The sequence below is a fragment of the Monopterus albus genome, unplaced genomic scaffold, assembly GCF_001952655.1.
Source record: "Monopterus albus unplaced genomic scaffold, M_albus_1.0 scaffold69.1, whole genome shotgun sequence".
NCBI classification, from domain to species: domain Eukaryota; kingdom Metazoa; phylum Chordata; class Actinopteri; order Synbranchiformes; family Synbranchidae; genus Monopterus; species Monopterus albus.
In genome coordinates this window covers 4,145,211-4,158,463 of record NW_018127949.1, presented here as the reverse complement: position 1 = coordinate 4,158,463, position 13,253 = coordinate 4,145,211, and the positions used below count along the sequence as shown (strand labels likewise).

Below are 13,253 nucleotides of genomic sequence, written 5' to 3'. Positions count from 1 at the left end.
GTGTGTATGTGCATGTCAGAATAAGTGAGTGAATTTAAGTGTGAACAGAGGAGGGTTTAGTAAAGTGAGAGCAGGGGAGAAAAATAGGGACAGAGCAGAGGGGGGGGGTGGGGGGGATTCTTGGCTAAAATGCAAACGAACCTTCATTAATTTTGGGAAAAAAGACGGAGCTTGGCATGTTATATCACAGATAATATAACGAACAGCCACACATAGATCCTCCCAGGTTTGCTTGAACACACACACACACATGCACACACAATTCTGATAAAGGAGAGAGCTGATTGAATTGTCTTGAACATTGCACCTGACCCACTACCAGGCAAACAGAGGAGGCAAGGTTAGAGATAGGATGTATGGAAGCCCATTACTACCAGGAAAAGAAAAAAATGAACTTAAATGTAATGCACATATAGTGTACACCATGTGTACTGCACAAGCAGAATAAATAGTTAAGAGAATAGGCTGGATATTTGGAAGTTTTTATCATCAAACCAAAATCAACATTTTAGCCCATCTCTGTCCTACTCTGCCTGTTGCACTCATACCCAAGCCCACTGGTCCCTTCTGAAAGCATAAATCTTTAAACATGAATTTAGTTTCATCTACAATAAATAAATAAATAAAAACTCAGCACTGTAGAAAATGTTAGTCAGACAGAAGAGAACAGTTTGGGACTTGGTACACTAAAGAGTATTTACACTATAGCAGCAGTATGGTGCACGTGGGACTGACTCAAAATAAAATTACGGTGTCCATGTTAATTGAAACAAAGGAACATGATATCCATTGCAGCAATGAGCCTCACTGATGTGTTTTTAATAGCTTTGACAACAACGGAGGCCTCTGGCTCAGAAGTACTGATGCATTGCAGTTTACTTTCTACATTTTATATGTTGAGTAAGTCTTTAGTTTGATTTATTACATCATCATTTTAGCTGAAAAGTCATAATGTCGACTTCTTATCTGATATGTTTAACTTATTTTCTCACAACTTTGCCTAATTATCCAACAATTCTGGCTTAGCGTGTCAGAAATTTTGATCTTAGTATCTCATAATATGGATTTTTATTATAATTTTAGCATCTCATAATTTTAATGTAAAACTCAAATACTTTCATATAGTAGATGTTTTTCAGTACCAAATACACCAAGTTGAGACTCCTATACCTGGGAGTTCAGACTTGGTAAGTTTGAAGTTTAGGTACAAAGTCCTGAGGACAGTACTCTCCACATACAGTTGTAACACTAGCATCCTTACCGACAGACAGCTCTGAACGACATGTGGCTGCCTGATAATTATAACTAGCTGGTCAGCTAGCAGGTACTGGCATCTCTGAAAACACTGCATTCACAACATTTACCAAATTGCCATTACTTGGATAAACTGACCACAATCTAAATGCTAACTTTCTCATCTGAAAAAAAAAAAAATTTAAAACTAGAAAGTGGCATAATGCAAATGCTAGGACAAAAATTATAACAGCTTTGAGCCCGGCTCAAATCCCGATGAGATACTTGGATACCCCAAGTAAAGATGTGTACAAGGCTGGATGGAGACTTTGAATTGGAAAAGTACTATTGGAACAGGGCTGTGACTGATGACGTTTTATGAGTCCACAAGAACACAAGTATAGAGAAATATGCATATTGGAAAATGACAAGTATTTCATATTTCTGATGTAGCATAAATGTTTAGATTTTTAAAATGTAGGAATTTTAGTTAAAGAAGACATTTGTAAAACTCAGCCCTAAACTGACTTAAAATATTCAAAGTTATCCACAAGAATAAAGAGATAGACATTTAAATATATGAAAAAAATCTAAAACAAGGTTGAAAGAGTATATAATTTGCTCATTTATAATGAGAAATGGAGAGTTAACTTTAAAATGAACTAGCTCTCATTTCTAACATTTCATATTTTTGTATTTTCAGAAAAGGGCACTTACTGAGAAACAAGCAGAGCAAGAAAAAAAAACTGAAAATGGGTCAAAAAATGTGCAAATGTGTTGCTGTACATGTGTTATAAAAATTCATCTAGGAGCCAGAGTGTGGCGACCATCTTTGTTCATTAAAGAAGAGCGAGGGGAAACAAAGGCGAGAATGAGAGAATGAAGGAGGGAAAAAAGGGAGAGAGAAACTACAGGTAGAAGGCGTAAACATGGCCAATCACTCTCTCCATCTGCTTCTCCATCTGTGCTTCCTTTAATCCACTGAACCACCAGTTAGTGACCCCTCAATGCGCACAGAGAAACATGAGGAAAGATACAGGAAGGAGAAAGAGAGTGAGAGAGAGTGGGCGCATTGCTATGATAAACATAGGCTGCAGATGTTTGTCCTCTGAAATAAAACATTTTCATATCAACACCCTTCAGAAAGTGTGTGTGCGTGTGTGCATCTCCTGTTAGATGATAGTACAATCATCACTTGAGACGTGTCAGCAGTTGTGGCACAAACAACATTTCTTTTCTTCTCCTTGTCTGACTCCATCTCACTTCTTTGAACAGGCCTGTATCAGTCCCTGTGCTTCTCTCTGGACCCAGATTCATGGCTTTTCTCATAACTCTCTCTCTGTCAGATTTTCTGCTCCTGTCTCACATTCCTCCTCATCTCCTGCTGTCATATGGCGGTTCCAGCTCGGTGGTTCCACCTTCCTCTGTCACAGCTCCTGCTCCTGCTTTCTGCACATTTCCTCTCCCATCGATTCCCAGTCTCTGTATCCATAGCAGTCCCATACTGTCTGCAGATCTGCTTTCTCCCACCTCTTCTCTTTCACCTCTGCTGCTTCTCTTCTTTCCCTGCCTCCATTTTACTGCTCTCACCTTCACACAGAAAATGTGCAATCTTGAATAACAACACAGTTAAAGATAGAAAAACTGCACTATTACTATTTTGTTGTTTAGCAAGCTTCTTGTCTTCATTCTCTAGCTCCACAAATCTGTTCCTACTATCATATTTTAATGTTTACCTTCAGTCATCAGGTGAAACCTACCTAAACTTAAGCTTTACTTAAACTTATGATTAATTAGACTAATAGTTTAGTCAAGTGTTTAGTCAATTTTTTAATCTACCATAAATCCTTTGTTGTTGTTGTTGTTATTAGGGCACATTGTGCCTTTTGTTACTCAGTGGGTCAAGGAGAGGCAGACAGGAAACAAGAGAGACAGATAGACAGAGGGGGAGACCTGTGACAAATGTCAGTGGCTGAACTTGAACTACTGACGTTGCACACACACTGTGCATGTGTTCATGGTGCACCGTGCCGTATATCTTAATAGCTTTTTGTCACACATCAAAGTATTATCAAACTGAAATAATCCGTTACAATCAGCCTTTAAGAGCCAAAGGAAAAAAAAAACATTAAAGGTATAATGAATAAAAAATTATTACCCAGTGTAACTGATGATCATAATATAGTTTCAGCAGTTGATGGAGTTATTTTTAGATTAAAACTTCAGACTTGCCATCATGTGCCATCTGTCTGCTGCCACTCATCCTTTTTGGCATTCCTCTATGTTTTCAAGCTAAAAAGCGAATGACCAGACTTTCATTGTGGCTGTATCTTGCTGCTTATTAGTGACTGTAATTAGTACTCTTACTCATCTCCAAAGGTGACTTCAGCATTTGTGCCAATTACTGTACAAGCTGCTAAGCTCCAGCTGAAGAATTATTTTCATCCTCTGACCTCTGACCCTGTCATTCTCACCTCTCTCACAGGAGCGTCCCAGGTAACCCGTCCCAGAGCAGTCACAGACATAACGATTCCATCCCTCCCTGCAGATGCCGTTGTGCTGACAGGGGTTGGACAGGCACTGTTTGGGTGGCTCTCTGGAGCATGAGGGCTTCACCCCCACTGCCCGCTGAGCCTCGGCCAGCCGCCTAATGTCTTTGCTCTGCCCGTCCACAAACAGGTCTCTGATGCAGCCCACATAACCGTAGTTCAGCAGAGCTGTCCACACCTGAGGAAGAGGTCAGCAGCATTGAGTACTTTCACTGAATGCTCAGTAATAAATAGATAAAGAATATGCTAACCATTTAGTGTTGGTGGTAAAATATATTCTGAATTAAGAGCATTTAAATACTTAGTTTCAGCACAGCTAACCACCATATACACCGTATATACCAGGTACTTTTGGCTCTGAAAAATGTTTTTCCAAAACCAAAAGCTTTTCACCTTACTATAATGTAAGATCAAGAAAAGCTGAAAATTATCACAGTTTAAAAACCTGGAGCCACCAAATGTTTGGCAGTTTGTCTGAAACATGATTTCACTGTGATCGACTAACTGATTGTTGCTGCTCTATTATCAACCTTACTGTGTCATACTGCTGACACACAACATCAACACACAAACCTCTGTAGGGAAGATGAGTCCAGCACGGTCCTCAGGTAGTCCTCCGAGGTACAAGGTGTCATCCAGGTCCAGGATCTCACTGTCTCCCGGAGCCGTGTATGCTGTTCTTACACTGTTCACCGAGATGGTTCCTGAATACACCGCAAGGCATCAAGACAACTTCAGTAATCACTGTGACCTTCAACAAGAACACCCTCATCACAGTCATCACTGTCATCATCACCACCACCATTATGATTACCATTGTCATCACCCTTCCGCCTCTCTTCGTACTTCTCCTCCTCACCACCACCACCACTCATTACTGCTATAATCAGAAGCAACGGAAATCCAAAACTATGCAGGCCTTAGTCATCAGTTATCCTCTTTAAGTCCGCACTGCTTTAAAACTGCTATGTCCAACATTTTTTCAGAAATAAATCATTATTTTTAGACATTAATACAGTTAGAGTAAACAAACAGCATTCCCCCCACTGAGCACACTGGCAGCCTCTACTGTGGGTTCCTCAGCTGTAATCAATACCGCCATGAAAATTACAACTATATACTGTATGTATCAGACTGAAAAACCTAAAAATCCTCTACAGGGAATGTGAAGGTATATCAATCTGCGTTGAATGCTGGGATGGGGATGCCATATAGGGAGATACATGCTGATTTTAGCTGCATACATTCTTCTTTTGTTTGGCTAAAAAGTTGCTTAAATTGTTTAGATCTCACTTTACTGACTGTGGTAATTCAAAACGAATAACCTTGGCAGACTGCCTCTAACATGTAGCAGACCTAGAGATCCTGCTGACGAGAGCGACAAAAAAATGACTCCGCACCCTGATCTCAGCTCCGCGCTGCTCTCGGTTCGAGAGCTAACACTAGCCAGCAGCTGTCATCAGGTAACACAAACATTGCAGACGAATCAATTTCTTTTCTGTCTGTGCTCAAACTGAACACTAAAGTGGAGGTTTGGATGTAGTTGAGAAATCAGCTACTGTATGTAGCTGTATTGGATAGTATTTATTCATTTTTTAAATTAACTTTTAGATGTATGTAGTGTATGACTCATAAGGAGTGATACTACAAAAATGGCGCATTTACTCAAAATTCACAGTCATGGTGTGACAGCAGCTTCACATTCTCTACTACATACATGGTTGCAGTCATTTGTGTTATTGGTATTTAAAACACTGGGAAAAATACATACAAGAAAAGCATGTGTATGCATGCATTCATTGTATAAGTGCTGTATGTTACATATACTGTATGTATGTACCAATATTATTTGTGGCAGGAAGTATTTGTTGGTGGCAAATGTGGCTAAAACATTACCAGTACTGCCAGTAGAATAAGAAACAGGCCAGCAGTTGTTTTAATTACAGTCTCAGTGTTGGTAATGGTAATTACATCAACACTTTACAATCTACTTGATAATACTACTGTATTTTGACAGCTGGTGCTTAGTATAAAATGTATCAACTTCTCATCAGCCTCTGTGGTCAGGCGTAGCATCAGGGTTGAGAGAGCATTGATGTACCTGAGCGTCCATCCCTCTGGAAGTCCACGTGATACCATTCTCCATCGTTGACTTTCCTGTCAATGGCCTTGGTCTTGGTGGTTCCTGAGCCCATGTCAAGCAGCAAGTACAAGTGCCCGTCCAACATCTCAATGGCAAAAAAATCCACCTGTAAGCAAAACAGAAGCATTATAAGTGCTCCAGTCTAACCATTCATAATCAGGTTCCTTGTGCAATGTCATTCAGTTTTACTAGAAATTTGTTAACCTATATATTTTTGTAACTACATAGAAAACAAATGTTTTCTCGATTCAGCCAAATGTAAATATGACAGCCATCTTTGACTTGTCGGGGATAGTGATTTTTAGTTTGTTTAACATTATTCTGGAGGTTAAACTTTCAAAGACAACCAGGAATCCAATGGTGATAAAGGTGGTACAAATGATTAAGGGCACAATTTCTAGGAACTATTTGTTTGGTCCAGCCAGAAATATCTCAGTGATTTGATTGGATGGATTGCCATGAAATTTTGAACACTCATTTGTGATCCTCAGAGGATGAAACCTAATGACTTAGCACCATCATGATGTTGATATTTTTGTGTTGATGACTATTTTCCTTTGGGTTTTTGAAATACATATTTCAGTTTTTACCTTGACTGTGGGAGGCGTGCGTGGGTCCTTGCGCTGCTGCTGTCGGGGTTTACCATGGCTGAAAAGCATCAACCCATTGGGTTCTGTGGTCCTGAAGTCGAACGAGATGGATCCTGCCTTCTTCGCTGTCCACTTGCTCAGTGCCACATAAGACTCTGGGGTGTCAAAGGTCACGGGGTCTAGTGTGGCCACACTTTCACACTTAAAGGACACCACCCCACTTACCTGGGCACGTAGAAGAAAATAAATGTTTAAGCATTAAAAAACAGTTTGTGAAACTCCAGTGAGTATCAAGACCAAAATAGTTCCTTGGTAGTTTGGGACTGAAATAAAGCCAGTTGCTCCCAGCTGTGAACTGAATAAAAGACAAAAGCTTGTGGCTACCTCTCAAAACTATAATCCCATTTACTTAAAATCCTTACAGTTTAAGTCTCTCAGGGCATGACGGGAGGCTGTGACTTAAAACAATGCCTGTGTATAAGAGGATAATGTGTTGACCGGCTGAAGTTGTATATGCTGTTCAAAGTGAATACCTTCATCTTTGTGTCTCCCTGCTTAGCCAGTCTGGACAGCTCCAACCGTACATCATTGTTCTTGTACACCACCTTTAGAAGAGAGAATGGAGGGGTACAAAAATGAAACATGATTTCACCATTAACTTAAATAAAAAGAAGGCTTTGTCTTCATTTTGATTTGATTTTGATTTGATTTGATTTATTCTTTCAAACGACAGTCAATATATCAACACACATAATTTCATACATATCCACAAATGCATTATCAATTTGCTTATACCTAGTACATGCTTGAATGGAGTAGGAAGAAGTTAGACTTATCTAGTCCTACCCCATGATATCATCTTACCATCATTGGTTTGCAAGCAGTATTACTACATAGATAATTTTGTTCTACACCACACAAGTAATATACTAAAAAATATTACAGACTGTTAACATTCTTACATAATTACATACTTTGATAATTATCTTCTACATCACACAAGTAGAAATATTACATACTGATAACATTCTTACACCACACCCACAATGTTACACATGATTAATCGTTAAACCTGTTCTTGCATATATCTTGATTGACACATACCTTTATATTTATGTTTAAACTCATCAATTCTATTACTGTTTTTTATGTCCACACTTCAATTATTCCATAGTTTTACCCCACTTATGGGAATACAGAATCTTTTTGCTTTTTGGCCGATAGATGTACCCTCTCCTTGGATTCCTTTCAAATTTGAGAATATTTAACTCAGTGTTTTAGTATAAAAAGTGAAAATGATAAATTTCATAAATCAAACAACACTCTGTCTGACTGAGCTGTGAGTGTAGACTGTTTGTGCTGAGCATTTTGATGTTGAGAGAGACAAGACACAACCTCTGCTTTACTAATCCAGACATCCTTCTATGACCTCTGTGCAACTTAGCTGTTTTTAATTTTCTGTTTATCATGTGCTGTTGTGTCTGTGTGTAGAGCAAAGCAGGTGTTTCTTAAATATAATAGCTGCTGCAAAAGTGTGCAAAATTGTGCTGGCATCTCGGTGTCTGTTTAAAGGAGGTGCAAGCGCCAAATCAGACGCACAAAATTGTTACAGCCGTGGTCGTTCATGCATGATTCACTGCATACATCTTAATTTGCTCACATGGATTATCATATCATCTTATTAGATATGTAAATATGCCAGTAGAGTGTTCACTTTGACAGCGGCAGCCTCATTTAAACGCCATCAGTCTTAATGAAACACAGAGCGCATTCACCACTGGTACAGATAGCTCTCTGTTTGGCACATCATCTGTTGGCTTGTTTGGTTGTTTGTTTATGCTCTGTGTGAACCTGAGTAACTGAAAGGGAGGCTCAGACAGGGTGTGTATATAATGGGTGTGAGGATGTATTTTTGAGTGTTGCTGTGTCAACTGCTGTGTATGTACAATATATGTATGTTTATTTGTGTTTGATTATTTTTATCTGTGTGATTTTAGATGGTATATTTGAGCATCCCTGCTGAATATACATGCTAAGATTGTGTTTATGTGTATTGGAATGTTTTCATCAGACTGGTATGTGAGTTATTGTTGTTGCAGTGTTGTGGCCCATTTCAAGCACAGCAGATGGATGGAGCGCCTTCGTGGTGGAGCTAATTAGCATGTTAGTGCTCAGCACTGTATCTACTCCATCAACGACACTCATCACTGATTCTCTCTGATACTGGGGAGAGTGTGTGTGTCTGAAACTGTTTGTGTGGGTCTGCTAAATGAAAGTATTTGTGTGTGTATGTGTGTGTAGCTTTATAAGATAATGTGTGTAAAATGTTTGCGTGATGCGTGACAGAAAGGGAGAGAGATAAGGGAGGAAGACAGAAATAAAAGAAATGAGAAACAGAGGAAGACTGAGTGTTAAGAAAATCAGTGCAGCAGGAGTGCATGAACTACACTGGGCAATAATTACATATTGCCATTTGTTGACTTTTAGTGGAATCCTATTGTGAAGAAATGATCCTGTGGAGATAAAATCAGTGGCTCATTCTGTCTAAATTAATAATTCGGAGCAACCTGTAGTTAAAAACTAAATTAGTTACTGATGTAGTTAAATTACCGTGTATTGTGTTTCATCTGATATAATGCAGCTTGATAAATTAGATAAATAATATTATTAATAACACAGTATTTTTTTTCAACTCTATCACCCAGCACAAGTAGGACAATGTCAAATGTGTTTTCTATGAGCATGCATACATATCGTGAATCCTACCTCTTTGAGGCAGCCCATGAAGTTATTACTGACTGGAGAACCAGGCAGGTCAGCGGTGCTGGGGCTCCCTCCCACGTAGAAGAAGTCATCTGAGCCCAGCATGGTGTAGTCCTCCTGAGTGTAGCCTGTGGTGGTCAGGATGCCGTCCACAGAGATGGTCACCTACATAACAAAGCACAGGGAAAGGACACGCTATATATTCACACCAAAGGCAGCGCTAAGCGGTAACTAGGCGCTGACCAGCCAAATTAGCCCCCGTTATTCTGGTAATCAATGTGTATGCATTCTGGTGGGAAAAGGCCTGATTGGTTGTGGGAATTGGCCAGTTGTGCTATTGAGACTGGTCTAGTGTGACTGGATTAGTGCTAACTGTGTGGTGTTATTGAGTAGTGCTGCCTCTTGACTTTGCTGGTCATTACTAACATTAGAAATATGCTGCTATGCCCTGCTAAATGCCACTTAGTCACTCAGTCTACAGTTAGTAATACAGTGTGTAGCCCCATCTACCCACTGTATACTCAGAATCAGACTATGTGCTTCCTTCTACCTGTCAACAGCAACTGCACAGACTAACATCTAGCTCCTGTGTGTGATTTATAAAGATTTACTCATATCCACAGCTTCAGGGTCACAATTGGTGGATTCTGACTCTCCACACCCACACTTCAGACCCAGTTATTCTGTCACTGCATTACACTGACTTTACAAAACAGACTAAACCAACACAATTTGTGCAGCATTGCATTAAAGGGCTAGAGTCATCTTCTGTGTATGCTAGTTTAAACATCAAAAGTTTAACTTAATTTCTTTAAAGCAGAAGATGCAGTTAGATCTATTTCCTAATATGGTAACAACAGCTTTCCTTAACACTCTACCTAAGGAGACAGTGGAGCTAGTGTTCTTATAATTAAATCAGCTCATTCTACTGTATAACAGTTTGTATAGGGGCTTTTAGCCAGCACAGAAAGCCACGTTAAGTCACAGTCAGGGGTGCATTATCACCCTCATATTCTACAGTACATTACTGATCATGTTTTACTGCCCATAAAGGTCGTGACTGCTTTACTTTCCCACTACAGTTAGTTCTTTTTCAGTGATTGTGTTTATCATAGCTAGGTAAACCTGCCCAGCCAAGCAGGTGTTAGTAAAGTATTCACAGGCTTCGTCATGCTATACAGTAGGTGTTAGTATTTGTTACTTTCCTTGTTAGCTGTTAGTAGTTGCACTGCAGGCAGCCACAGAGTGTTACTTGTCTCAGGCCAGGCCGTGTTGGGTTACTGAGGTTAGGGTTAATGATGTCAATGCTGTTAGTAGTAGTGGTGATGATGTTATGTTATTGTGTTGTTAGGGTGAGTTGTGATGATGGTGTTAGTTAGTGGTCTGGGGGGAGGTTTGTTAGATCAGCGAGTCTGAATGAAATGACATACAGACAAACACAGACATATTGATGTACACACACGCACAGGTGTTATATGGATTACAGCTCATTACACACACACGCACGCACATAAATATATAAACATGCAGCGTGTTCCTCTTTCTCCATGCAATGACAGGCAAAGAGGACACAGTAGATAAAAAAACAAACAAACAAAGGACATGATGAATCAGGGGCACCATGGAGAACATGCAGTGGCAGAGTGGAGAACAAAAAAATCAAAAGAATAAAAAATAGAAAGGGAGAGGGGCCTCTCTATCAATTTTAGAGACCAGTAAGAGAGAGGAAGGGTTTCTGAGTCACGCCATGCAGGAAAGGGTGGTTTGCCATTTGGGTGCAGGTGAGGGATGAGCCAATCAGTACACGCCTACACGTCAGTCACAGAGTGATGGGGTGAAAAAAACAGTAGAGAAAGGGGGAAAGGATTTAAAGCAAAAAGTGGTTGGCAAGGAAGGGGGTGGGGCTTTTAAGCATAAAAGATTACCAACCGCATTTATCGTTTTATTGGTTTAGTTTTGATGTCTATGGTTCAAAAGGAAATAGACACGGGGCAAACCCAAACTAAGAAACAATTAGAATGATATCTACCGAACAATGGAGTTTGTTTACCATAGCGTGTCCAATGCCTGAGTGCTTTGTAGGAGAGGGGGAGAAAGGAAAACAAAAACTGTGAACAGAACAACTTTGGGAACAAAAAAAGGAACGCTAGAAGGCCTCTGGTGAGGTTAGTAGGTTGGTTGGAGTGGTTTCGCTAGGAGAAGGGAACAGGTTAGGTTAGTAGAATGAATCATTCCATGGATGGTGGTTAGTTTCACTAGCAGGTGAGTAACGTTAGTAGTAAAGTTAGTAGTACAAACAGGCAAAAGGTAGAGACAGGGCTCAGGTGGATTACAAGCACCTGAGTGCTAGTGACCCTCAGTGTCCTCCAGTTCACTCTTTCTTTTATGTACACACACACACACACACACACACACACAATTGAAAAAGCACTCACCTAGAGCTGAAAGCAGTGCAGTCTCGTGGATAACCCACTGTAAACTAAAACCAAAACCTACAATATTTTCTTCCTATCATAGCATCACTGCAGTTGGACAACAGACCACTGACCATAGCTTTTACATTGATTAGTTCCTTGTTGTGGACTAAAGTCTTTTCTACTGCCCACTGCACATGAAACATCTGTAGCAGACACTGTGGTTCATCATATGACTCATCATCATCATATGAAATTTTCACTATTTCACAATCATATAAAATGAGTAACGCAGGTGACTAACGAGTAACGCAGGTGAGTAACGTTAGTAGTAAAGTTAGTAGTGCAAACAGGCAAAAGGTAGAGACAGGGCTCAGGTGGATTACAAGCACCTGAGTGCTAGTGACCCTCAGTGTCCTCCAGTTCACTCTTTCTTTCATGTACACACACACACACACACACACACACACAATTGAAAAAGCACTCACCTAGAGCTGAAAACAGTGCAGTTTCGTGGATAATCCACTGTAAACTAAAACCAAAACCTACGATATTTTCTTCCTATCATAGCATCACTGCAGTTGGACAACAGACCACTGACCATAGCTTTTACATTGATTAGTTCCTTGTTGTGGACTAAAGTCTTTTCTACTGCCCACTGCACATGAAACATCTGTAGCAGACACTGTGGTTCATCATATGACTCATCATCATCATCATCATCATATGAAATTTTAACTATTTAACAAGCAAATAAAATTAGCGCTGCAACTAATAAGCATTTTAATTTGTAATTACTTTTTCAATAATCAAAAACGCTCACACATCACAAGGTGACTTCTTCAAAATCCTTGTCTGACCAATGGTCTGAAACCCAAGTATATTCCATTTAAAATTATATAAAACAAACAAGAAAAAAGCAGCAAATCTGTGCATTTACAAAGCTAAAACACAAACATATTTGGTGTTTGCATTTGATAAATGACCTAAAAAATTAATAAAAATTGCTGCAAATTCATTCTCTGTTGATTGCTCATCATTTAATGACTAACTAGGAATTCACATTGAAAGCGAGACGTGAATGGTGTGGTAATTGTTTTTGTCATCAGAACAACTGTTTGTCTGCAGGACAGTGGCCGGACAAAGTGTCATCACCAGGCTGACCGATAGCAGAAATTTACTGTAAGGGACAAGAAGTAAAATTTTCATGTAAGATCATCAGGATGAAATCAGCTTTGTTTTTATATATGAATTTATTGATTTCCCCTGGCTCAAAGCTCAAAGTTGCATTAGGAGCCTTGTCAATCATAACAGTAAAAAGTTTGCAACACAAAATAACTTTGTGTGATTTCAACTGCTGGCTGTGGAGATTAAGCTTCACTAAACATGGCAGAAGGGGAAAAAAAATAGACTTGAATCGTAAAAAATGCACAGGGTCTATCTCAGGGGTGCCCAAAGTGGGGCCCGCGGGCCAAGCTTGGCCCCCCCACAATTTATTATGCCACCCCAGTTGTCAGGTCAAGCAGCTCCCAGCTCAGCTCGCGACCCGCCCATAAAACAA

At 39.7% G+C, this 13,253-nt stretch overlaps 1 protein-coding gene across 13 annotated transcripts in view; it reads right to left on the bottom strand.

Moving 5' to 3' along the window:
- Positions 1 to 13,253, bottom strand: part of nrxn1a (neurexin 1a) — a 54,125-nt gene that overhangs the window by 19,586 nt on the left and 21,286 nt on the right. For 8 of the 13 annotated variants that reach the window (XM_020605088.1, XM_020605089.1, XM_020605094.1 and 5 more), the window contains 7 exons: positions 11,329 to 11,352; positions 9,282 to 9,443; positions 7,049 to 7,120; positions 6,516 to 6,740; positions 5,884 to 6,031; positions 4,356 to 4,486; positions 3,708 to 3,960 (listed from right to left, as the gene is read on the bottom strand). In XM_020605088.1, coding sequence (XP_020460744.1) covers positions 3,708 to 3,960; positions 4,356 to 4,486; positions 5,884 to 6,031; positions 6,516 to 6,740; positions 7,049 to 7,120; positions 9,282 to 9,443; positions 11,329 to 11,352 — 1,015 coding nt within the window. The remainder of the gene's footprint in view (positions 1 to 3,707; positions 3,961 to 4,355; positions 4,487 to 5,883; positions 6,032 to 6,515; positions 6,741 to 7,048; positions 7,121 to 9,281; positions 9,444 to 11,328; positions 11,353 to 13,253) is intronic. The other 5 variants (XM_020605090.1, XM_020605092.1, XM_020605091.1 and 2 more) reach the window with 1 other exon arrangement.